Here is a 24,137-nt window from a genome sequence, read left to right on the forward strand (position 1 = left end):
CTCCTCACTATGCTCCGCTCTATAGGCCTCAAGGACACAGCCCTCTCCTGGTTCTCCTCCTACCTCTCTGACCGCTCCTTCACTGTATCTTTTTCCGGCTCCTCTTCCTCTTCTCGTCCCCTTACTATCGGGGTCCCGCAGGGCTCAGTCCTAGGCCCCCTCCTCTTCTCTTTATACACTGCCCCTATTGGACAAACAATCAGCAGATTTGGGTTCCAGTATCATCTCTATGCTGATGACACCCAATTATACACTTCTTCCCCTGACATCACCCCTACCCTAATTCAAAATACCAAGGATTGTCTGTCTGCTGTCTCTAGCATCATGTCCTCCCTCTATCTGAAACTAAATCTCTCTAAAACTTAACTTCTTGTGTTTCTCCCCTCTACTAACCTCACTCTACCTAACATCGAAATAACCCTGGAGGGTTCAACCATAACTCCCAAGCAGCATGCCCGCTGTCTTGGGGTCATATTCGACACTGAACTTTCCTTTACTCCGTACATCCGATCACTCAGTCGCTCTTGTCACCTGCATCTTAAAAACATCTCCAGAATCCGACCTTTTCTCACCTTTGAAACTGCTAAGACTCTTACTGTCGCTCTTATTCATTCTCGCCTGGACTATTGCAACTCTCTTCTGATCGGTCTCCCTCTTACCAAACTTTCTCCTCTCCAATCCATCTTGAATGCGGCAGCCAGGGTCATATTTCTGTCCAGCCGCTTCACCGATGCCTCCATCTTGTGCCAGTCATTACACTGGCTACCTATTCGCTACAGGGTCCAGTATAAACTCATCTCTCTCACCCACAAAGCTCTCCACTGTTCTGCACCGCCTTATATCTCCTCTCTCATCTCTGTCTATCGCCCTACACGTGCCCTCCGTTCTACAAATGACCTAAGACTAACATCCCCCGTAATCCGAACCTCGCACCTCCGCCTCCAAGACTTCTCTCGTGCTGCTCCAGCTCTCTGGAATGCACTTCCCCAGGCGATCAGACTGATACCTAGCCCTGACCTATTCAAGCGCGCTTTGAAAACCCATCTCTTCAAACAAGCCTACCACATCAACTACCCAGCAAGCTAACTTTGCCCTGTTCCCTCCTTCCAAATATTATTCTGAATCTGCACCCTACTATTCATCTGTCTCCACACCCTTCATGCACATGATAACTGCACTTGATACTTGTCTATTGCACTTAAACACACGGGCTGATGACCGGATCATGCAGCTTTATATGAAAATCCCTATTATAATTGCCAGACCTGAATTAACAAGCATTTTTCACCTACTGTGTCCCCCCATTTCCTTGTAGATTGTAAGCTTGCGAGCAGGGACCTCACTCCTAATGTCACTGTTTGAATTGTCTTAACTTGTATTGAATTTATTGTCTGTACATGTCCCCGCTTAATTGTAAAGTGCTGCGGAATATGTTGGCGCTATATAAATAAAAATTATTATTATTATTATTTAGGTGACTATAGTTATTATCAAAACATTTAATGCATGAAGGTGAATAGATGAACCTGAATTAGAGCCAGATTGCTGACAGCCATCTTCCATCGCTGACTGGGGTCATCCAACTGTCCCGTATTTGCCTGTGAACAGGAAAAGGTGAGTGAGGTTTGGAGATACCAGCTGGAAAGACGCCATTGTGAGACTTATGCAAAAGGCTTACAGCGGTGGAGAGTCGAGAGGCCAGAGTCATCTCCAAGTTGCCCTTGAGACCAACCAATGCTGGAACCAGAATGAAGACCTCGGTGATGGTCCGGAAGACAAGCCAATGCTGGAAGAGAGGAGGTAAAACCATGAGGGTAGTACGGTTATAGAAGAGTAATAAGAGTGATATGGCTTCTTCATTCAGCTTCCACCAAGGACGATTTTGCTCCTTGTGCTCAATAATTGTTAAAAACATTTTCACCAATGAAATTGCCACAATTGATCCTAGTCATAAAGAAGGTGGACGCAGTAGGTTGGCAATAGTAGAAAAGACCCCAACATTAACCATAAACCCCAAATTTAAATGCTTTCACCTATGTGCTACATTAAGACCAGCTGAGTCGGGAGCGCTGACCTTCATGTCACAAGACAGTTGAGACCCACAGGCAAAACTATTAACTTCTATTTCTTCACTATAAGACTCATCAATCCAGTTACCGTATATTACCTGATGGGTAGAAGACGCCGTGCACAGTCCATACGGACAAGAATTAGCTTTCATTCCATTCACCATACACAACCATCATCGTCCCTGTAATGAAACCTTCGTAATTCTATCGTCGTGATTCACATATGAACTTGGCATTAAATCAAATAATTGTAATTATTCACAAAAATATCATCCCTTCAGAACGCTTTCTTGCACCCCTTCCTTCTGCATTGCGGCCTCAACTTTTTAGGGGCAAAACACCTGGTGATGTGATGGATCTGTCACAGGACAAACATCAATGGCGCCTGATGGACCTCACTGGCTTAGAAAGGGGTCCGCAAAGTCTACTAATATGTTTTGGGGGGGTGTCCCATAAACAACATTTATCCCTTCTCTATATGATAGATGATTAATGTATGATCACCAGTGGTTTGACCTTCACGTATCCCGACGGACCCAAGTATAACTCAATGGGGTCCGACAGGTATCAATGGTGGCCATCGTGTAGGGATCCGACATTGCCCTCTGGCTTCCATCCATAACAAAAACCATAACCGTAATATGAACAGAGCCTTAAGAAAGCGCAACATCGGGGTCGTCACCCATCTTTCCTAACCCTGAACGTCCAGTTAGCAGCCTAATTACGCACTAGACATGTGGGGGACGTACATTATTTCTCTGTATGAGCTCAGATGAAAAGTCACTGACTCATTAAACTAAGACAGACCCCAATCCACCCTTTATAATTCGTACACTAATCCTGGGATACGGCCATTTGCAAACGAGGGGCAATAACTATATACTGCACACTATGAAGTAGAGAGTCGCCTTGTTGGGGTAATTTGGCCTATCCAGGATCTTTACACGATGATATAAATAGTAATCAGTCACAGACCTGGCTGCTATCTAGGCAACAGGTTATACAAAAGGAAGCTTCAAAAATATTCATGTTGATCATTCGACAATAAGCACTTGGAAGATATCCATCAGAAGGCCAGCGGCCACCATGGCCAGCCCAGACATCAGGAAGGGCAACAGCACTTGAGCAGCAATGGAGAAAACCGTCTCGGGTAAAAACCCATGTGGTGACCGTGACAGCTTGCATCTAAATCCCCTCAACTTCTTTCCGTAGTAGCAGAACTCCAATTCCAAATGAGTAACCACCATCTCTTTGCTTTGCGGCAACGTTTGCAAAAAATGTGGAGAATCGAGGAGCCTCCAGGATCTTCCAGAGAGATGGGAAAAACTTGCATCCATTGACTTACATCGAAAGGGAAAGAATTTCAAAAGTTTAGCAAAAAAGTTTTCAGAAAACTTTAGGTTTGTTGGAGGCTTCTAGAATTTATCTTAACCCATACTTGGTCCATGAAGACACGATGCGAGTCACAGAGGTGTAGAGTCCGTGAGTTTATCCTGGAAGATCTGCATGGTCCGGTCTTGGGAATGTGTTGGGACGTCTTGTAGATGGAAACTTGCAAAGTAAAAAGTCTTAGAATTTCCTCTAGAGAAATAAATCTTAGTCACCGACAGTAAAAGTGAAGACTGAAGATTCTCCTGCGGTCTTGAGCTACAAATTTCAAAAATGTCAAAAAGTAAAAAGAAAAACTGGCCAGCCGTGAGTACGACAGGTCCTTGGGCAATGACAGTATTAACAATGAACCACGTGGTTATCACTGATAATGGACATGTGCAGTGGGCCTGGCCTATACATAGGCTGCCTATCTCTGGGACACAAGATCCAAGATCCCGTCACGTAGTGATCATCTCGCTCCACGCCTTCTGTCTATCAGTGGGCTGTCAGCGCCGTTTTCTCCTTCAGCTACAGAGAAAAAGAAACTTATTCTAAGAATGCAAGAATGCAAAATAGTGAAGAAAATGAGTAACTCACTCTCTCCTGTGCTGGATTGGAAACATCGGGGGGTAATGGGAAAACTTTCCGAGCGGTATTTGCGGACTCCGTTCCTTAGGAGCAGCCAATCAAAAGCCAAAGACTCCTATAATCCGTCATCGCTCTTTTACTAGTTTATGAGAACCGAGATAAAGATCCTGAATGTGAGACTTTCTCCAAGGTAGAACTGAGATTAAATGTATTGGAGCAAGTTTATGAAAGAGAACACAGATCAAACCTGATACTAAAAACGACAATACAAGTAAAATAATACACTGGAATGTTGTTTTGGGGAACAAAAACGTTGACAGAAAAATAATAATAATACTGTCCCTATACACACACACACCACTTCTACAAAAATATAACTACTATAATACTGCCCCCTATATACAAGAATATAACTACTATAATACTGCTCCCTATGTACAAGAATATAACTACTATAATACTGCCCCCTATATACAAGAATATAACTACTATAATACTGCCTCTTATATACAAGAATATAACTACTATAATACTGCCCCTATACAAGAATGTAACTACTATAATACTGCTCCTATGTACAAGAATGTAACTACTATAATACTGCCCCTATGTACAAGAATGTAACTACTATAATACTGCTCCTATGTACAAGAATATAACTACTATAATACTGCACCTATGTACAAGAATATAACTACTATAATACTGCCCCTTATATACAAGAATATAACTACTATAATACTGCCCCTTATATACAAGAATATAACTACTATAATACTGCCCCTATGTACAAGAATATAACTACTATAATACTGCCCCTTATATACAAGAATATAACTACTATAATACTGCCCCTATACAAGAATGTAACTACTATAATACTGCTCCTATGTACAAGAATGTAACTACTATAATACTGCCCCTATGTACAAGAATGTAACTACTATAATACTGCTCCTATGTACAAGAATATAACTACTATAATACTGCCCCTATGTACAAGAATATAACTACTATAATACTGCCCCTATGTACAAGAATATAACTACTATAATACTGCCCCCATGAACAAGAATATAACTACTATAATACTGCCCCTATGTACAAGAATATAACTACTATATTACTGCTCCTATATACAAGAATATAACTACTATAATACTGCTCCTATGTACAAGAATATAACTACTATAATACTGCCTCCTATGTACAGGAATATAACTACTATAATACTGCTCCTATGTACAAGAATATAACTACTATAATACTGCCCCTATGTACAAGAATATAGCTACTATAATACTGCCCCCCATGTACAAGAATAGAACTACTATAATACTGCCCCCTATGTACAAGAATGTAACTACTATAATACTGCTCCTATGTACAAGAATATAACTACTATAATACTGCCCCTATGTACAAGAATATAACTACTATAATACTGCCCCTATGTACAAGAATATAACTACTATAATACTGCCCCCATGAACAAGAATATAACTACTATAATACTGCCCCTATGTACAAGAATATAACTACTATATTACTGCTCCTATATACAAGAATATAACTACTATAATACTGCTCCTATGTACAAGAATATAACTACTATAATACTGCCTCCTATGTACAGGAATATAACTACTATAATACTGCTCCTATGTACAAGAATATAACTACTATAATACTGCCCCTATGTACAAGAATATAGCTACTATAATACTGCCCCCCATGTACAAGAATAGAACTACTATAATACTGCCTCCTATGTACAAGAATGTAACTACTATAATACTGCTCCTATGTACAAGAATATAACTACTATAATACTGCCCCTATGTACAAGAATATAACTACTATAATACTGCCCCTATGTACAAGAATATAACTACTATAATACTGCCCCCATGAACAAGAATATAACTACTATAATACTGCCCCTATGTACAAGAATATAACTACTATATTACTGCTCCTATATACAAGAATATAACTACTATAATACTGCTCCTATGTACAAGAATATAACTACTATAATACTGCCTCCTATGTACAGGAATATAACTACTATAATACTGCTCCTATGTACAAGAATATAACTACTATAATACTGCCCCTATGTACAAGAATATAGCTACTATAATACTGCCCCCCATGTACAAGAATAGAACTACTATAATACTGCCCCCTATGTACAAGAATATAACTACTATAATACTGCCCCTATGTACAAGAATATAACTACTATAATTCTGCTCCTATATACAAGAATATAACTACTATAATACTGCTCCTATGTACAAGAATATAACTACTATAATACAGCTCCTATGTACAAGAATGTAACTACTATAATACTGCTTGTTGTGAGTTCATTTTTCCCTTCACCATTGAGGTCTGATGAACTCCCTCCTCTGGTGAAGGAAGGTAGTGAGGCTGATTACCAAACACCTGGGCAGCTAGAATTGAGGACTGGATATAAGGCTGCCGACGCCCTTCTTCCTGGCTGGTGATTTTCCTGCTGGATTCTTGGAGACCAGTCTGATTCCTGCGTCTCAAAGCTAAGTTTTTCTGCTCTGCTTTGTACTCTTCAGTTTTGTTTTTGTTTTGCCTTGTTTTTTGGGAGTTCTGCCATCCCCGGCCGGGGGTGAGCTGAATTCCATTTTTGTCTCTGATCTGTTGATCTTTGCTCTGTCTTCAGAATATACCTGAGTGCTGATATAGTCTTTTGAAGCCTAGCGACTTCAGGTCCTGTTTTTCCTATCAGTCGGTTGGCTCATTTTGATAGGGTTTTTGCGGATGGCAGACAGCAGCTTTCCTATCCTGTCCTATGTAGTTAGCTTGGGCCCCATCATTTGCTCAACCTATCTTTCTATCTGTGTTAGTGTTTTCATCTTGCTTCACCGTCATTATATGTTGGGGGCTGCCTATTGCTTTGGGGTCTGCTCTGGGGCAGTTTAGTTTTTCCCCTGTCTTTAGGCTATGTAGTTCTCCGGCTGTGATCGAGGGGTCTAGGGCACCGTAGGAACCCCCCTACGGCTATTGCTAGTTGTTGTGGATAGGTTCAGGGGTCTGCAATCCGATAGCTGCCAACTTCTCTGGTTTTTCTGGACTTAGCTGGTATTTTGTTTTTTCCTCCTTCGGTGACTCATCACAACAGAATCACCAGCCATACCGCAGATCCTAGGGTACTCAATAGCAGGAGAGAATTGCTATTGATCAGGCTGAAAAGACCCTGTTGGCATTAAGCAAGGGTCGGGATTCGGCAGAGTTGTACTGTCAAAAATTCCGAAAGTGGGCGGTCCTTACTACCTGGAATGATGGTGCCTTGGCAGCCCTCTTTCGGAAGGGTTTGTCAGAAACTGTAAAAGATACTATGGTGGGATTTCCTGTTCCCTCTGATCTTGACGATTCTATGTCATTAGCCATTCAGGTGGATCGGCGTTTATGTGAACGCAAAACTACACGAGAGATGTTGCCACCTGTTGAACAAATGTCTGAACCTATGCAATGTGATAGAGTTTTGTCTAGGGCACAACGTCAGGAGTTCAGAAGGCGTAATAAGCTGTGTTTTTTTTGTGGAGATGCCTCGCATATTATTTCTGTCTGCCCTAAACAAGAGAAACGTTGTGCACACACGTTTTCTGTGGGTGGTGTTCAACCTAAGTTTCTTCTGGCAATTACTCTGATCTGCTCCCTGTCCACATTTTCCGCCAAGGCTTTTGTGGATTCAGGAGCAGCTCTGAACCTGATGGACTTGGATTTTGCTAAACGTTGTGGATTTCCTATGACACCTCTGCGGACGCCTATCCCTTTGAGGGGTATTGATGCTACTCCTTTGGCAAAGAATAAACCTCAGTTTTGGACCCAGGTGGTAATGCGGGTCGCCCCAGACCATCAAGAAAATTGCAGATTTTTGGTGTTACATAATCTGCATGATACTATTGTTTTGGGGTTTCCCTGGTTACAAATCCATAATCCAGTTCTGGATTGGAAATCTTTGTCTGTGGTGAGTTGGGGTTGTCGGTGTGCCCTTAGTGATGCTCCTGTTTTCTCCACCTCTCCCCAGTCGCATGATGTTCCTGACTATTTGGCTGACTTTTATGATGTATTTAGTGAGAATGAGTCTGCGTCTTTGCCTCCTCATAGGAGTTATGACTGTGCAATTGAGCTGAACCCGGGGTGTAAATTCCCCAAGGGTCGGCTTTTCAATTTATCTGTACCCGAGCACGAGGCTATGCGATCCTATATTAAGGAGGCATTGGAGAAGGGTCATATTAGACCATCCTCTTCACCCTTAGGTGCTGTGGTTTTTTTCGTGGCTAAAAAGGATGGTTCATTAAGGCCTTGTATTGACTATCGTGCCCTCAACAAAATTACTGTTAAATATCAGTATCCGTTACCCCTGATTTCTGATCTATTCTCCAGAGTTAAAGGTTCTTGCTGGTTTACCAAGCTTGACCTCAGGGGGGCGTATAATCTTATTCGCATTAAGCATGGGGATGAATGAAAGACGGCGTTTAATACTCCGGAGGGACATTTTGAGTACCTGGTGATGCCTTTTGGGCTCACTAACGCCCCTTCTGTCTTCCAGTGCTTCATGAACGATATATTCCGAGACTTTATGGATACATTTTTGATTATCTATCTGGATGATATTTTGATCTTCTCCAAGAATTGTGACTCTCATGTGGAACATGTTCGGACTGTGTTCCGGATTTTGAGGGAGAATTCCCTGTATGTCAAGGGATCGAAATGCCTTTTTGGGGTACAGAGGATTTCATTTTTGGGATTTATTTTGTCTCCGTCAACTATTGAAATGGACCCGGCCAAGGTACAGGCCATTTATGATTGGGTTCAGCCCACTTCTTTGAAGGCCCTCCAGAAATTTTTGGGTTTTGCTAATTTTTATCGGAAATTTATAGCTAATTTTTCTGGTATTGCAAAGCCATTGACGGATATGACTAGGAAGGGTGCTGATGTACTGAATTGGTCTCCGGAGGCTGTTTCTTCCTTTCAGGAGCTGAAGCGAAGATTCACTTCTGCTCCGGTTTTGCGGCAACTTGATGTCTCACTCCCGTTTCAGGTGGAGGTGGACGCTTCTGAGATTGGTGCAGGAGCGGTGTTGTCCCAAAAAGATCTTGTGACATCTAAAATGAATCCTTGTGCTTTCTTTTCCCGAAAGTTCTCCTCATCCGAACGCAACTATGATGTGGGGAATCGGGAACTGTTGGCCATGAAATGGGCATTTGAGGAGTGGAGACATTGGTTGGAGGGAGCCAAACACCAAGTCGTGGTCCTTACTGACCACAAGAATTTGATTTACCTGGAGTCGGCCAAGCGCTTGAATCCTAGACAGGCTAGGTGGGCCTTGTTTTTCACACGTTTTGATTTTGTGGTCTCTTTTCTTCCGGGCACTAAGGCTGGTTTCACATTTGCGTTTTTTTGCGCTGGAAAAAAACGCATACGTGCGCATGCGTTTTTTCCCCTATATTTAACATGGGTGCGCATACCTGCGCGCTGGTAAGCGCATGTATGCGATTTTCATGCGCTGCGTTTTTTTGGGGTGTGCGTTTGTATTTTCCAGACGCAGCATGTTGCATTTTTTGGCCCTGCAAAAAAGCGCATGCGCACATATGCGCACGTTTTGCGCTAAAAATGGCCATTATAGCCTATGGATGCGCATACATGCGCACTGGCATGCTCATGTATGCTTTTTTTGCACATGCGTTTTTTTTTGTTAACCATGGAATTTAGGGGTTTGGGTTGGAGTTAGGGTTAGTTAAGGGGGTTTAGGGTTAGGGTTAGGGTCAGGGTTAGGGTTGTGGTTAGGGTCAGGGTTAAGTATGGTTTGGTTAAGGGTTAGGGTCAGGGTTAGGGTTAGGGTTAAGTATGGTTTGGTTAAGGGTTAGGGTCAGGGTTAGGGTTAAGGTTAGTTAGGGTTTGGGTTAGGGTTAAGTATGGTTTGGTTAAGGGTTAGGGTCAGGGTTAGGGTCAGGGTTAGGGTTAAGTATGGTTTGGTTAAGGGTTAGGGTGAGGGTTAGGGTGAGGGTTAGGGTTAAGTATGGTTTGGTTAAGGGTTAGGGTCAGGGTTAGGGTTAGTTAGGGTTTGGGTTAGGGTTAAGTATGGTTTGGTTAAGGGTTAGGGTCAGGGTTAGGGTTAGGGTTAGTAAAGTCATGGTTTGGGTTAGTGTGAGGGGCCACCTAATGTTGGAAAAAAACGCAAACGCGGTAAAAACGCACTAAAAACGCATACAAACGCATAAAAACGCTGCGTTTTTTTCATGCATGCTCATAAAAATGCTTGAAAAAAAACGCAGCAGTTGTATGCTTTTGTATGCGTTTTTTCAATGCGTTTTTTTGCGGGAAAAACGCGCTGCAAAAAAAAGCAAGTGTGAAACTAGCCTAAGAATGTCATGGCAGACGCCCTCTCTAGGAGTTTCCTTGTGATTCTCCTGTTGTGACTAAGCCTGCTACCATCTTAGGCGAGGGGGTAGTTCTTTCTGCCATCTCGCCCGATTTGAGACGTGCTCTGGTAGAGTTTCAGGAGGACAAACCTGAGTGTTTTCCCAGTGGAAAGTTGTATGTTCCTGACCAGTGGAGGAAGAGAGTGATGTCTGAAGTTCATTGCTCTGCATTGGCTGGTCATCCAGGTATTTTTGGTACTAGAGATCTGGTGAGTCGGTCTTTTTGGTGGCCCGCCTTGTCTCATGATGTCAGGAATTTTGTGCAGTCCTGTGGGACTTGCTCCCGGTCTAAACCTTGTTCTCGCTCTAGTGGCTTGTTGATGCCTTTGCCTGTGCCCAGGAGGCCATGGACCCATATTTCAATGGATTTTATCTCTGATATGCCTGTCTCTCAGAGAATGACTGTTATTTGGGTGATTTGTGATAGATTCTCTAAGATGGTCCATCTTGTACCACTCCCTAAGTTGCCATCTTCCTCTGAGTTGGTGCCCTTGTTTTTGCAACAGGTGGCTCGCTTGCACGGGATTCCTGAGAACATTGTATCTGACAGAGGAGTTCAGTTTGTGTCTAGATTTTGGAGGACTTTCTGTTCCAAGCTGGGAATTCAGCTGTCCTTCTCCTCTGCGTTTCACCCTCAGACCAATGGGCAGACGGAGAGAACAAACCAGACTTTGGAGTCGTATTTGAGATGTTTTATTTCTGCCGATCAGGATGATTGGGTTTCATTTTTGCCCTTAGCCGAATTTGCTTTAAATAATAGAGCTAGTTCTGCCACTTTGATGTCACCTTTTTTTTGTAACTTTGGTTTTCACCCTCGATTTTCTTCAGGGCAGGTGGAGCCTTCTGCCTGCCCAGGTGTTGACACTGTGGTGGAGAGAATGCACCAGATCTGGGACCAAGTAGTGGATAAGTTGTCTCTCTCCCAGGAAACGGCCCAGCGGTTTTCCAACAGGCGTAGGACCGATGGTCCCCAGTTTAAGGTGGGTGATATGGTTTGGTTGTCATCAAAAAATATCGCTATGAAGGTGGCTTCTCCTAAGTTTAAGCCTAGATTTATTGGACCTTACAAGATTTTGGAGATTATTAATCCGGTCTCTTTTCGGTTGGCTCTTCCTGTCACATTTAAAATTCATAATATGTTTCATAAGTCCTTGTTGAAGAGGTTTGTTGAACCAGTAGTTTCTGTGGTGGCACCTCCTGACCCTATATTGGTTGAAGGTAACATGGAATATGAGGTAGAGAAGATACTGGATTCCCGTCTGGCTAGACGGAGACTCCAGTATTTGGTTAAGTGGAAGGGTTATGGTCAGGAGGATAATTCCTGGGTCTCTGCCTCTGATATTCATGCCGAAAGATTGGTGCGTGCCTTTCATCGGGCTCACCCGGATCGCCCTGGTGGCATGGATGAGGGTTCGGTTACCCCTCCTCAAGGGGAGGGGTCACCGAGCTTGGGCCCCATCATTTGCTCAACCTATCTTTCTATCTGTGTTAGTGTTTTCATCTTGCTTCACCGTCATTGTATGTAGTTCTCCAGCTGTGATCGAGGGGTCTAGGGCACCGTAGGAACCCCCCACGGCTACTGCTAGTTGTTGTGGATAGGTTCAGGGGTCTGCAATCCGATAGCTGCCAACCTCTCTGGTTTTTCTGGACTTAGCTGGTATTTTTTTTTTCCTCCTTCGGTGACTCATCACAACAACTGCTCCTATGTACAAGAATATAACTACTATAATACTGCTCCTATGTACAAGAATATACCTACTATAATACTGCCCCCTATATACAAGAATGTAACTACTAATGCTGCCCCCTATATACAAGAATATAACTACTATAATACTGCTCCAATGTATAATAATATAACTACTATAATACTGCCCCTATGTACAAGACTATAACTACTATAATACTGCTCCTATGTACAAGAATAAAACTACTATAATACTGCTCCTATGTACAAGAATATAACTACTAATGCTGCCCCCTATATACAAGAATATAACTACTATAATACTGCTGCTATGTACAAGAATATAACTACTATAATACTGCTCCTATATACAAGAATATAACTACTATAATACTGCCCCCTATATACAAGAATGTAACTACTATAATACTGCTCCTATATACAAGAATATAACTACTATAATACTGCCCCCTATGTACAAGAATATAACTACTATAATACTGCCCCCTATATACAAGAATGTAACTACTATAATACTGCTCCTATGTACAAGAATATAACTACTATAATACTGCCCCCATATACAAGAATGTAACTACTATAATACTGCCCCCTATGTACAAGAATATAACTACTATAATACTGCTCCTATATACAAGAATATAACTACTATAATACTGCTCCTATGTACAAGAATGTAATTACTATAATACTGCTCCTATGTACAAGAATATAACTACTATAATACTGCCCCCTATGTACAAGAATATAACTACTATAATACTGCCCCTATATACAAGAATGTAATTACTATAATACTGCCCCTATATACAAGAATGTAATTACTATAATACTGCTCCTATGTACAAGAATATAACTACTATAATACTGCCCCCTATATACAAGAATGTAACTACTATAATACTGCTCCTATGTACAAGAATATAACTACTATAATACTGCTCCTATGTACAAGAATATAACTACTATAATACTGCCGCTATGTGCAAGAATATAAGTACTATAATACTGCCCCCTATGTACAAGAATATAACTACTATAATACTGCCCCCTATGTACAAGAATATAACTACTATAATACTGCCCCTATATACAAGAATGTAATTACTATAATACTGCCCCTATATACAAGAATGTAATTACTATAATACTGCTCCTATGTACAAGAATATAACTACTATAATACTGCCCCCTATATACAAGAATGTAACTACTATAATACTGCTCCTATGTACAAGAATATAACTACTATAATACTGCTCCTATATACAAGAATATAACTACTATAATACTGCTCCTATATACAAGAATCTAACTACTATAATACTGCCCCCTATGTACAAGAATATAACTACTATAAGGCTGTGTGCACACGCTGCGGATTAGGTGCGGATTCATCCGCGCGGATTTTGTAAAATCCGCAGGTGAAATCGCAGGTCAAAAGACCTGCGGTTTTACCTGCGGATTGCTCTGCGGTTTTGTCCTGCGGTTTTTCATCTCCTCAATAGAGGAGATGGCAAACCGCAGGAGAATCCGCAGAAAGAATTGACATGTCAATTCTTTCTGCGGATTGAAAACCGCAGATAATCCGCGCGGAAAATTCCGCACCGTCTGCACTGCGGTTTTTGATTCCCATAGGGAATCATGGTACTGTACACCGCAGCAAAAACTGCTGCGGGTCCGCAGCGGCCAAAACCGCTGCGGAACCGCAGCAAAATCCGCAGCGTGTGCACACAGCCTAATACTGCCCCCTATATACAAGAATGTAACTACTATAATACTGCTCCTATGTACAAGAATATAACTACTATAATACTGCCCCTTATATACAAGAATGTAACTACTATAATACTGCCCCCTATGTACAAGAATATAACTACTATAATACTGCCCCTATGTACAAGAATATAACTACTATAATACTGCTCCTATATACAAGAATATAACTACTATAATACTGCTCCTATGTACAAGAATGTAATTACTATAATACTGCTCCTATGTACAAGAATATAACTACTATAATACTGCCCCTATATACAAGAATGTAATTACTATAATACTGCCCCTATATACAAGAATGTAATTACTATAATACTGCCCCTATGTACAAAAATATTACTCCACCAGCAGAATAGTGAGTGCAGCTCTGGAGTATAATACAGGATGTAACTCAGGATCAGTAATGTAATGTATGTACACAGTGACTGCAGCAGCAGAATAGTGAGCGCAGCTCTGGTGTATATTATATGGTAATTCATGTAATATTATTATTATCTATTATATAAAGCTCAAGTGTGTGTGTATGTATGTATGTATGTATGTATGTATGTCCGGGATAGGTATCCGCATCGTCGCAGCTACAGCCACAAAATTTGGCACAGTCACAACGTCTGGAGCCCGAGAGTGTCCTAAGCTATGTGGTGAGGCAAAATTTCAACCCTGCGCATTCCAATTCACCTAACAATTTTGCCCCTATCTACATAATGTGGAAAAAGTGTGTGCGTATCAAGCCCCGCCCCTCATTATGATGTCATAATGGTTGACTATGGGATGGAGGACGTGTGATGGGTATATGGGCACTGGACTATGGGATGAAGGATATGTATGATGGGTATATGGGCACGGGACTATGGGATGGAGGATAATTATAATTTTCTATAACTAACCACAGTTAGTTACTATGCCCGGGCAGGGCCAGGCTCTTCAGCTAGTTTATTTATAGAGCACCATTGATTCCATGGTGCTGTACATGAGAAGGGGTTATATACAAATTACAGATATCTGTTGTGAGTTCATTTTCCCCTTCATTACTGAGGCCCGAGGAACTCCCTCTTCTGGTAAAGAAAGGTAGTGAGCCTGATTATCAAACACCTGAGGCTGATGATGATGACTGGCTGAGTGGCGTTACTGACTGGATATAAGGCTGCCGACGCCCTTCTGCCCTGCGGGTGATTTCTCTGTGGGATCCTTGGAGACCAGTTTGAATTCCTGCTCCTCTAAAGCTAAGTTTGCTGCTCGGCCTTTTGCTTTGGTTCTTTGATTTTGTTTTGCTTTGTTTTTCTGGATTTCTGCCATTCCCTGCTGGGGTGTGCTGAATTCATTTAGCTCTGTTTTCTGAAAATACCTGAGTGCTGATTTAGTTTTTGAAGCCTAGCTGCTTCAGGGCCTTTTTCATATCAGCTTGTTGGCTTATGTCTTTGATAAGGTTTTGGCAGATTGCAGACAGCAGCCTTCCTGTCCTTTCCTATCTAGGTAGTTTTGGCCCCGTCTTTGCTCAGTCTATCTTTCTGTCTGTGTTAGTATTTTCATCTTGCTTCACCGTCATTATATGTTGGGGGCTGCCTATTGCTTTGGGGTCTGCTCTGGGGCAGTTTAGATTTCCCCTTTCTTTCTTTAGGCCTATGTAATTCTCCGGCTTTGATCGAGGGGTCTAGGGCATCGTAGGAACCCCCCACGGCTACTGCTAGTTGTGTTGATAGGTTCAGGGGTCTGCAATCTGATAGTTGCCAACTTCTCTGGTTTTCTGGACTTACCGTAGGAGGCAAAAGCAGAAATACAAGCTGACTCATTCATAACAGATATCACTTACAGTAAACTAACAATGACAGACTGATATAGAGGGGAGAGGACCCTGCCCTTGCGGGTATACATTCTACAGGATGGTGGGGAAGGAGACAGTAGGTTGGGGGGGTTGCGGCAGCTCCAGTGATGGTGAGGCGGTAGCTCCAGTAGTGGTGGGGAGATAGCGGGGTCATTGCAGGCTGTAGGCTTTCCTGAAGAGGTGGGTTTTCAGGTTCTGTCTGAAGGATCCAAATGTGGTTGATAGTCGGACTTGTTGGGGCAAAGAATTCCAGAGGATGGGGGCTATTCGGAGAAGTCTTGGAGGCGGTTGCGTGAGGAGCGAATAAGTGTGGAGGAGAGAAGGAGGTCTTGGGAGGACGGGAGATTATGTGAGGGAAGATATCGGGAGATTAGATCAGAGACATATGGGGGAGACAGGTTATAGATGGCCTTGTAGGTCAGTGTTAGTAATTTGAACTGGATACGCTGAGGGAATCGGAGCCAGTGAAAGAGATTTGCATAGGGGAGAAGCGGAGGAGTAGCGAGGAGAGAGATGACTGAGTCGGGCAGCAAAGTTAAGGATGGACTGGAGTGGTGTGAGGGTGTTAGCAGGGAGGCCACAGAAAAGGATGTTGCAGTAGTCGAGGCGGGAGATGATGAGGGCATGCACAAGCATTTTAGTAGATTGAGGGTTGAGGAAAGGACGGATTCTGGAAATATTTTTGAGCTGGAGGCGACAGGAGGTAGAAAGTGCTTGGATGTGCGGTTTGAAGGACAGGGCAGAGACGAGGGTTACTCCAAGGCAGCGGACTTCCGGTACGGGGGAAAGCAAAATGTCATTAATTGTTATAGATAGTTTGGGTAAGGAAGATCTGTGAGATGGAGGTAAGATGATGAGTTCAGATTTGTCCACATTGAGTTTGAGGAAGCGAGAGGAGAAGGAGGAACATATATGTTCTCAGTTACTTCATCAATAAAACCTTCCATCATTTTCGGTGGTTACAATGTGAGGACAGTCAGTCTTCGCTCATCTCTAACACTCGGTGTCTGTGGCATTATTTGGTGCTGGGGTCTGGGCGCTCGCTCAGTAGTGAGTGGCGTTCTGAATCCTCCATTGCTTCGACCACTGAAGATGAAGTGTCAGACATTGTGGCTCCGGTGAGCCGACGCTTTCATTGCTCCCTGTGACTGGTCCCCAGTGTAGTAGCCAAGGGCTGGGAGTAGCTTGCCACATATACAGAGAAGTGGTCACGGCCTCCCTGTTACACCAGCTGACCATTACTTTTCCTTTGCTGTTTGCAGGTTTGTAAATCGATTTTCGGGCCGTGTGGGATTTTGTGTCGCTCCCTCATTCTCTCCACACGTCTGTACAGTGCAGACGGTTATTTCTTACCTCCTTACGCTTCTTTTCCAGTATATCCCGCAATGTGTCAGCCTCACTAAGCTGACAAGCCAGTGGCATGAGCACACACTGTCCGCTGAGTCCTTATCTGATAACAGAGGGCAGGGTGACCCGTTCTCAGTGCCAAACAGAATTAAAGGCAACCGGACATAAAATTCATGTCAGCCGTGACTCAACCCTCGTCCGCTCCTCAGTCCAGTACCCTGCAATGCTGCTACAAAGTATTCACACCCCTATGTCTTATCAGGAAATACAGGGGCCTGAGAATTTCCAGGGTTCATCCCCCGACTGGGTCGGGATTGAGATTTCAACCTAGAACTGAGGCACCTGTAGCGGCAAACACGGGGGGGGGTCTGAATACATTTGGGATCCGAGGTCTGAATACATTTGGGATCCGAGGTCTGAATACACTTGGGGTCTGGTCTGAGGTCTGAATACATTTGGGGTCCGAGGTCTGAATACATTTGGGGTCCGAGGTCTGAATACATTTGGGGTCCGAGGTCTGAATACATTTGGGGTCCGAGGTCTGAATACATTTGGGGTCCGAGGTCTGAATACATTTGGGGTCCGAGGTCTGAATACATTTGGGGTCCGAGGTCTGAATACATTTGGGGTCCGAGGTCTGAATACATTTGGGGTCCGAGGTCTGAATACATTTGGGGTCCGAGGTCTGAATACATTTGGGGTCCGAGGTCTGAATACATTTGGGGTCCGAGGTCTGAATACATTTGGGGTCCGAGGTCTGAATACATTTGGGGTCCGAGGTCTGAATACATTTGGGGTCCGAGGTCTGAATACATTTGGGGTCCGAGGTCTGAATACATTTGGGGTCCGAGGTCTGAATACATTTGGGGTCCGAGGTCTGAATACATTTGGGGTCCGAGGTCTGAATACATTTGGGGTCCGAGGTCTGAATACATTTGGGGTCCGAGGTCTGAATACATTTGGGGTCCGAGGTCTGAATACATTTGGGGTCCGAGGTCTGAATACATTTGGGGTCCGAGGTCTGAATACATTTGGGGTCCGAGGTCTGAATACATTTGGGGTCCGAGGTCTGAATACATTTGGGGTCCGAGGTCTGAGGTCTGAATACATTTGGGGTCCAAGGTCTGAATACATTTGGGGTCCAAGGTCTGAATACATTTGGGGTCCAAGGTCTGAATACATTTGGGGTCCAAGGTCTGAATACATTTGGGGTCCAAGGTCTGAATACATTTGGGGTCCAAGGTCTGAATACATTTGGGGTCCAAGGTCTGAATACATTTGGGGTCCGAGGTCTGAATACATTTGGGGTCCGAGGTCTGAATACATTTGGGGTCCAAGGTCTGAATACATTTGGGGTCCAAGGTCTGAATACATTTGGGGTCCAAGGTCTGAATACATTTGGGGTCCAAGGTCTGAATACATTTGGGGTCCAAGGTCTGAATACATTTGGGGTCCAAGGTCTGAATACATTTGGGGTCCGAGGTCTGAATACATTTGGGGTCCGAGGTCTGAATACATTTGGGGTCCGAGGTCTGAATACATTTGGGGTCCGAGGTCTGAATACATTTGGGGTCCGAGGTCTGAATACATTTGGGGTCCGAGGTCTGAATACATTTGGGGTCTGAGGTCTGAATACATTTGGGGTCTGAGGTCTGAATACATTTGGGGTCCGAGGTCTGAATACATTTGGGGTCCGAGGTCTGAATACATTTGGGGTCCGAGGTCTGAGGTCTGAATACATTTGGGGTCCAAGGTCTGAATACATTTGGGGTCTGAGGTCTGAATACATTTGGGGTCCAAGGTCTGAATACATTTGGGGTCCAAGGTCTGAATACATTTGGGGTCCAAGGTCTGAATACATTTGGGGTCTGGTCAGACTTCTGTATTCATTTCGGGGTCTGACGTATTAATAACGCTCACATTGTATTTTACGGTAGAGTCTGGATTAATTTTGGGGGTATTGTCTAGAGTCTCAATTTAGGGTCTGAATTTATTTTAGTGTATTGTTTGGGGTTTGGATCAATCTTGGGGATTGGTGGTCTGAATTCTGGAGTCCAGAATACTAATTTAGAGGACAGAATTAAATTTTGCAGGCTGGTCTGCTCTAAAATATTAATTTCATAATTTATTTTAAGGGATGGTCTGGAATCTGGTCTTATTCTGGAGTCTGAATTTAGGTATCTGAATTTATTTTGGTGATTACACTAAAGTTCAAATATACTTTAGGGTCTGTTCTGAATTAATTTTGGGGTCTGGGATAGACCAGGAAGAGACATTTTTGCACGACTCCTCTTAGGACGCATATATCAAGTATATAGGGTGAGATTGTGGATTTGTCGTAGGTGGCAAGGACGGGGAAAGGTTTTGGGGGGCATCAGGCTGCATTTTTGTACCAGGACCCATGAGCCTTTGTCCAAGCCTCTGACTGCCGGTACAACCCATAAAAATACAACAAAATCTCTAGAACCAGCAAAGATGCAAATAAAAGCCATAAAAGCAGACGGAGATGACATTCACAGCTTTTCCAATCGTGCTTCTCCTACCTGCACGATATCCAGCACCATGCCCGCCATCACCATGCCCAGCCCTGCCAGCAGGTATGGGAATAACACCTGCAGGGCGATGGAGATAGAAGACTCATCTCCCGGTCTGGGCATAGGAGGCTTCTTCTCTGGTGGTGGGCGCTTTTCTGGAATGAGTGGCACCTCTTCTTCCACGATCTCCCTGTGGATGCCTCGGTTCTCATTCTGTTTGCTTTTGTTCTTTGCTCCGTGTTTGGAGCGCTCGCCATTCCTGGCACGACCCTCCTTCCTCCTCTGTCGGGTCTCCTCACCCTTCATGGTGACCTGTCACTCTGCAGAGATAATGGTGTTTATTTACTTTGGGGATTTAAAAAAAAAAAAAAATAATAATAATTAATGAAATTAACTGACAATTTTTTTTTTCTTTTAGTACCAGTTACCACCAGGTGATGATGGAGAGCAAAATAACCTCATTATGATTGGGCAGAAACTCGTATATATAATTATTTAAGAATTTGGAAAGAAATCAGGGGGTGACGATGTAAAAAGCTGGGCTTCACCCTTCTTGCCATCCAGTAAAGGGTAAGAGCAATTAGAGGGTGAACATGAAAACCCAATAGACCCCACCAAAACCAGTGCCACTCCTCTGCTGACACCAGCAGCCCCCATACCAGTGCCCCAGAGCAAGTCAGTATCCAGTTCCAAAGTGGCTTCCAGGATGACCTCAGACGATATAAATACATCTGCACCTGTCTAAAAGCGGGCGCCCTGTAGTGTCCTCCGACCGGCCCGGACCCCTCCACATGGAAAAACCTACAGGGGACTGGAGCACAACGAATTACCGGCCACATACAGATCGGATGGAATATTACATGTGCATCTGCCATGATTGCATATACTCAGGGCCGGCGTTGGCGGCAGGCAGACCAGGCAGCTGCCTTGGGCCCCCGCTCCCCCAGGAGCACCCAGCTAGCGGCACATCACGCAGCAGCTATGGGACCCCGTGAGGCAGGGCCACTCTAAAATGTATGGGTTTATTTACCGCTCTGCCCCTGTAAGATTGTTGTCAGGGAATGGAAACATTCTTGTTTACAAACATTAAAAACTTCTCCCAAATTAGTGTTTGTTACTGTTGTAACCAGTGTAATCAGAGGCAAACAGTCTGATGTCTCCTGCACCGACACATTGTAACAAACCATCAGGACAGAGGTTTGTGCTCACAGAAGATTGTAAAGACTGGATACAACTGTAGCAAAGCTTCAGCTGTGGAAGTATCCGGTCAATTCCTGCTCCTGTTGATCGGCCGCATCCGGGGAGAATCCTGAGCGATTTACGATTTGGAATCACAATATACAAACCAGATATTTGGTTACAAATCCCTCCGATTCCAGCCGTGGATCCGCTCCAGGATCGGCCTCCTTCCGTGCGGTAAATCCACCAGTTTTTCTCAGAAAGTTTCTGCTGCATGTGAAAGGAGGAGCAGAAATCTCATTCATGGGAAATTAATTTCTAGGGATTTTTGCCTGAAAACTGCACAGAAATCTGAGTCCAGTCTGAATTTAGACTTAGGGTAAGTGCACACGTTGCGGATTCGTCAGCAGATTTGGCCCTGCGGATGTACAGTACCATGTTATCCTATGGAAAACAAAACCCGCTGTGCACATGCTGCGGAAAATTCCACGCGGAAACACAGCGGTTTATTTTCCGCAGCATGTCAATTATGCGGATTCCGCAGCGTTTTTACACCTCTCCCATTCTAGGAATCTGCAAGTGTAAAAACGCAGGCAAAATCCGCACGAAACCCACAGTAAATACGCAGGTAAAACGCAGGCATTTTGACCTGCGGAAAAATCCGCAGATGAATCCGCAACGTGTGCACATAACCTTAGACATGTGAACACGAATGACAGCAAGCAGAGATCCTGAAAGGAGTGATGACGTGAAGAGACAGATTAGGAGGTGTGGACGTTATTGGAGTGCGGCGAGGAGCACCTGGGGTTTCAATCTAGACAGCGCTGAGCTCCCACTCTGCCCAATCATTGAATGGCCACCAATATGTCTCACTCCATTACTGTGCCAGGATCTGGAGCACTGATGCCCTCAGACCTCAAGTCTCCATTACACAGTGACAGCTCATCTCTGCCAGGCTGTGGGCACAGGGATATAGACCATATACCGGCAGCCGTGGGGTCCGTATAATAGTACCAGTGATACAGACCATATACCGGCAGCCGGGGGTCCGCACAATAGTACCAGTGATATAGACCATATACCGGCAGCCGGGGGTCCGTACAATAGTACCAGTGATATAAACCATATACCGGCAGCCGGGGGGTCCGTACAATAGTACCAGTGATATAGACCATATAACGGCAGCCAGGGGGGTCCGTACAATAGTACCAGTGATATAGACCATATAACGGCAGCCGCGGGGTCCGTACAATAGTACCAGTGATATAGACCATATACAGTTGTGGCCAAAAGTATTGACACCCCTGCAATTCTGTCAGATAATACTCAGTTTCTTCCTGAAAATGATTGCAAACACAAATTCTTTGGTATTATTATCTTCATTTAATTTGTCTTAAATGAAAAAACACAAAAGAGAATGAAGCAAAAAGCAAAACATTGATCATTTCACACAAAACTCCAAAAATGGGCCAGACAAAAGTATTGGCACCCTCAGCCTAATACTTGGTTGCACAACCTTTAGCCAAAATAACTGTGACCAACCGCTTCCGGTAACCATCAATGAGTTTCTTACAATGCTCTGCTGGAATTTTAGACCATTCTTCTTTGGCAAACTGCTCCTGATATTTGAAGGGTGCCTTCTCCAAACAGACATTTTTAGATCTCTCCACAGGTGTTCTATGGGATTCAGGTCTGGACTCATTGCTGGCCACCTTAGAAGTCTCCAGTGCTTTCTCTCAAACCATTTTCTAGTGCTTTTTGAAGTGTGTTTTGGGTCATTGTCCTGCTGGAAGACCCATGACCTCTGAGGGAGACCCAGCTTTCTCACACTGGGCCCTACATTATGCTGCAAAATTTGTTGGTAGTCTTCAGACTTCATAATGCCATGCCCACGGTCAAGCAGTCCAGTGCCAGAGGCAGCAAAGCAACCCCAAAACATCAGGGAACCTCCGCCATGTTTGACTGTAGGGACCGTGTTCTTTTCTTTGAATGACTCTTTTTCTCCTGTAAACTCTATGTTGATGCCTTTGCCGAAAAAGCTCTACTTTTGTCTCATCTGACCAGAGAACATTCTTCCAAAACGTTTTAGGCTTTTTCAGGTAAGTTTTGGCAAACTCCAGCCTGGCTTTTTTATGTCTCGGGGAAAGAAGTGGGGTCTTCCTGGGTCTCCTACCATACAGTCCCTTTTCATTCAGACGCCGATGGATAGTACGGGTTGACACTGTTGTACCCTCGGACTGCAGGGAAGCTTGAACTTGGGCAGCACGGTGGCTCAGTGGTTAGCGCTGCAGCCTTGCAGCGCTGGAGTCCTGGGTTCGAATCCCACCAAGGACAACATCTGCAAGGAGTTTGTATGTTCTCCCCGTGTTTGCGTGGGTTTCCTCCGGGCACTCCGGTTTCCTCCCACACTCCAAAGACATACCGATAGGGAAATATAGATTGTGAGCCCCATCGGGGACAGTGATGAAAATGTGTGTAAACTGTAAAGCGCTGCGGATTATGTTAGTGCTATATAAAAATAAAGATTATTATTATTATTAACTTGTTTGGATGTTAGTCGAGGTTCTTTATCCAACATCCGCACAATCTTGCGTTGAAATATCTTGTCAATTGTTCTTTTCCGTCCACATCTAGGGAGGTTAGTCACAGTGCCATGGGCTTTAAACTTCTTGATGACACTGCACACGGTAGACACAGGAACATTCAGGTCTTTGGAGATGGACTTGTAGCCTTGAGATTGCTCATGCTTCCTCACAATTTGGTTTCTCAAGTCCTCAGACAGTTCTTTGGTCTTCTTTCTTTTCTCCATGCTCAATGTGGTACACACAAGGACACAGGACAGAGGTTGAGTCAACTTTAATCCATGTTCATCTGGCTGCAAGTGTGATTTAGGCATTGCCAACACCTGTTAGGTGCCACAGGTAAGTTACAGGTGCTGTTAATTACACAAATTAGAGAAGCATCACATGATTTTTCGAACAGTGCCAATACTTTTGTCCACCCTCTTCTTTATGTTTGGTGTGGAATTATATCCAGTTTGGCTTTAGGACAATTCTTTTTATGTTTTTTCATTTAAGACAAATTAAATGAAGATAATAACAAAGAATTTGTGTTTGCAATCATTTTCAGGAAGAAACTGAGTATTATCTGACAGAATTGCAGGGGTGTCAATACTTTTGGCCACAACTGTAACGGCAGTCAGCGGTCCGTACAATAGTACCAGTGATATAGACCATATAACGGCAGCCGGGGGGTCCGTACAATAGT

The 24,137-nt window shown here is 43.6% G+C and overlaps 1 protein-coding gene across 8 annotated transcripts in view; it reads right to left on the bottom strand.

The window, feature by feature from the left end:
* The window catches only part of SLC41A3 (solute carrier family 41 member 3), a 74,395-nt gene that overhangs the window by 16,384 nt on the left and 33,874 nt on the right, over positions 1–24,137 (bottom strand). For 6 of the 8 annotated variants that reach the window (XM_073575025.1, XM_073575023.1, XM_073575022.1 and 3 more), the window contains 3 exons: positions 19,701–20,011; positions 1,679–1,786; positions 1,527–1,598 (listed from right to left, as the gene is read on the bottom strand). In XM_073575025.1, coding sequence (XP_073431126.1) covers positions 1,527–1,598; positions 1,679–1,786; positions 19,701–19,997 — 477 coding nt within the window. In that variant the 5' untranslated portion in view covers positions 19,998–20,011. Of the gene's footprint in view, positions 1–1,526; positions 1,599–1,678; positions 1,787–3,121; positions 4,976–17,163; positions 17,355–19,700; positions 20,012–24,137 lie in introns of those variants that run through there. The other 2 variants (XM_073575028.1, XM_073575026.1) reach the window with 2 other exon arrangements.

The sequence above is a fragment of the Dendrobates tinctorius genome, unplaced genomic scaffold, assembly GCF_039654945.1.
Source record: "Dendrobates tinctorius isolate UK_male_01 unplaced genomic scaffold, ASM3965494v1 ptg000041l, whole genome shotgun sequence".
Lineage (NCBI taxonomy): Eukaryota > Metazoa > Chordata > Amphibia > Anura > Dendrobatidae > Dendrobates > Dendrobates tinctorius.